Source organism: Seriola dumerili, unplaced genomic scaffold, assembly GCF_002260705.1.
Source record: "Seriola dumerili isolate Sdu_G_001 unplaced genomic scaffold, Sdu_1.0 BDQW01004451.1, whole genome shotgun sequence".
NCBI classification, from domain to species: domain Eukaryota; kingdom Metazoa; phylum Chordata; class Actinopteri; order Carangiformes; family Carangidae; genus Seriola; species Seriola dumerili.
In genome coordinates this window covers 68,994-69,749 of record NW_019178706.1, presented here as the reverse complement: position 1 = coordinate 69,749, position 756 = coordinate 68,994, and the positions used below count along the sequence as shown (strand labels likewise).

Genomic DNA, 756 nt, shown 5'->3' with positions numbered 1-756 from the left:
GAATGGAAAACAATGGCTGGGAAAAAAAACAAAAAAAAAACATTCAACAATCTGCTAAAAAGTTTGTTTGTTTTTTTGCAAAACTCTTTTGGTCTTTTGGAAAACTGCTTGTGATTTTCAGTAAATGGGCTCTAACATGTTAAAGCAGCAGTACGGTCCTTTGAAGGAGAGCAACTGATTGCAACTTATATATGCAGCCACCTGGAACAGACTTCCTCACTTGCCAAATACATGCAATGCTTAGCCTGGGCAATCCTGGCTGCTCCGAGTGTCTGTGTGTGTGTGTGTGTGTGTGTGTGTGTGTGTGTGTGTTGTCAGGTCTGGAGCAGAAGATCCAGCAGCTAATCAGGAGTAAAGAGCAGAAATCAGCTGAAGTCTCCATGTTGTTGCAAACAGTCGATTCACTTCGAAAGGAAATCTCCAAACGAGCCGAAGGATACGTCAGCTGTACTTCATGAATCCTGCACAGTACTGCAGAGTACTGCATACTGAAATACTGCTCCTCATTAATACTGCAGTACAACATCTCACTTTGTTTCTTAATGTGTGAAATGAGTCTGTGCTGAAGTGTAATGTTATAAAAACCTCATTAAAGACATTTACTGAATCTCACTATCATGAATGTCACTGTTTAATAATAATATAGTGTAATAATAATAATAGTATACAGTAGTAGTAGTAATAGTATAATAATAATCATATAATAAAGATTAAAAACAAGTCAAACTTTGTGAAAGTATCAAAAGAGCAAATTAA

General features: G+C 36.8%; 1 protein-coding gene across 1 annotated transcript in view; it reads left to right on the top strand.

Annotated features, from left to right (window-relative positions):
• Nucleotides 1-458, top strand: part of LOC111239784 (laminin subunit beta-4-like) — a 25,579-nt gene extending 25,121 nt beyond the window's left edge. Inside the window, exon 34 of the mRNA XM_022769690.1 lies at nt 319-458. Within this exon, the coding sequence (XP_022625411.1) occupies nt 319-458 (140 nt within the window). The remainder of the gene's footprint in view (nt 1-318) is intronic.
• The last annotated feature ends 298 nt before the right edge of the window (nt 459-756 follow it).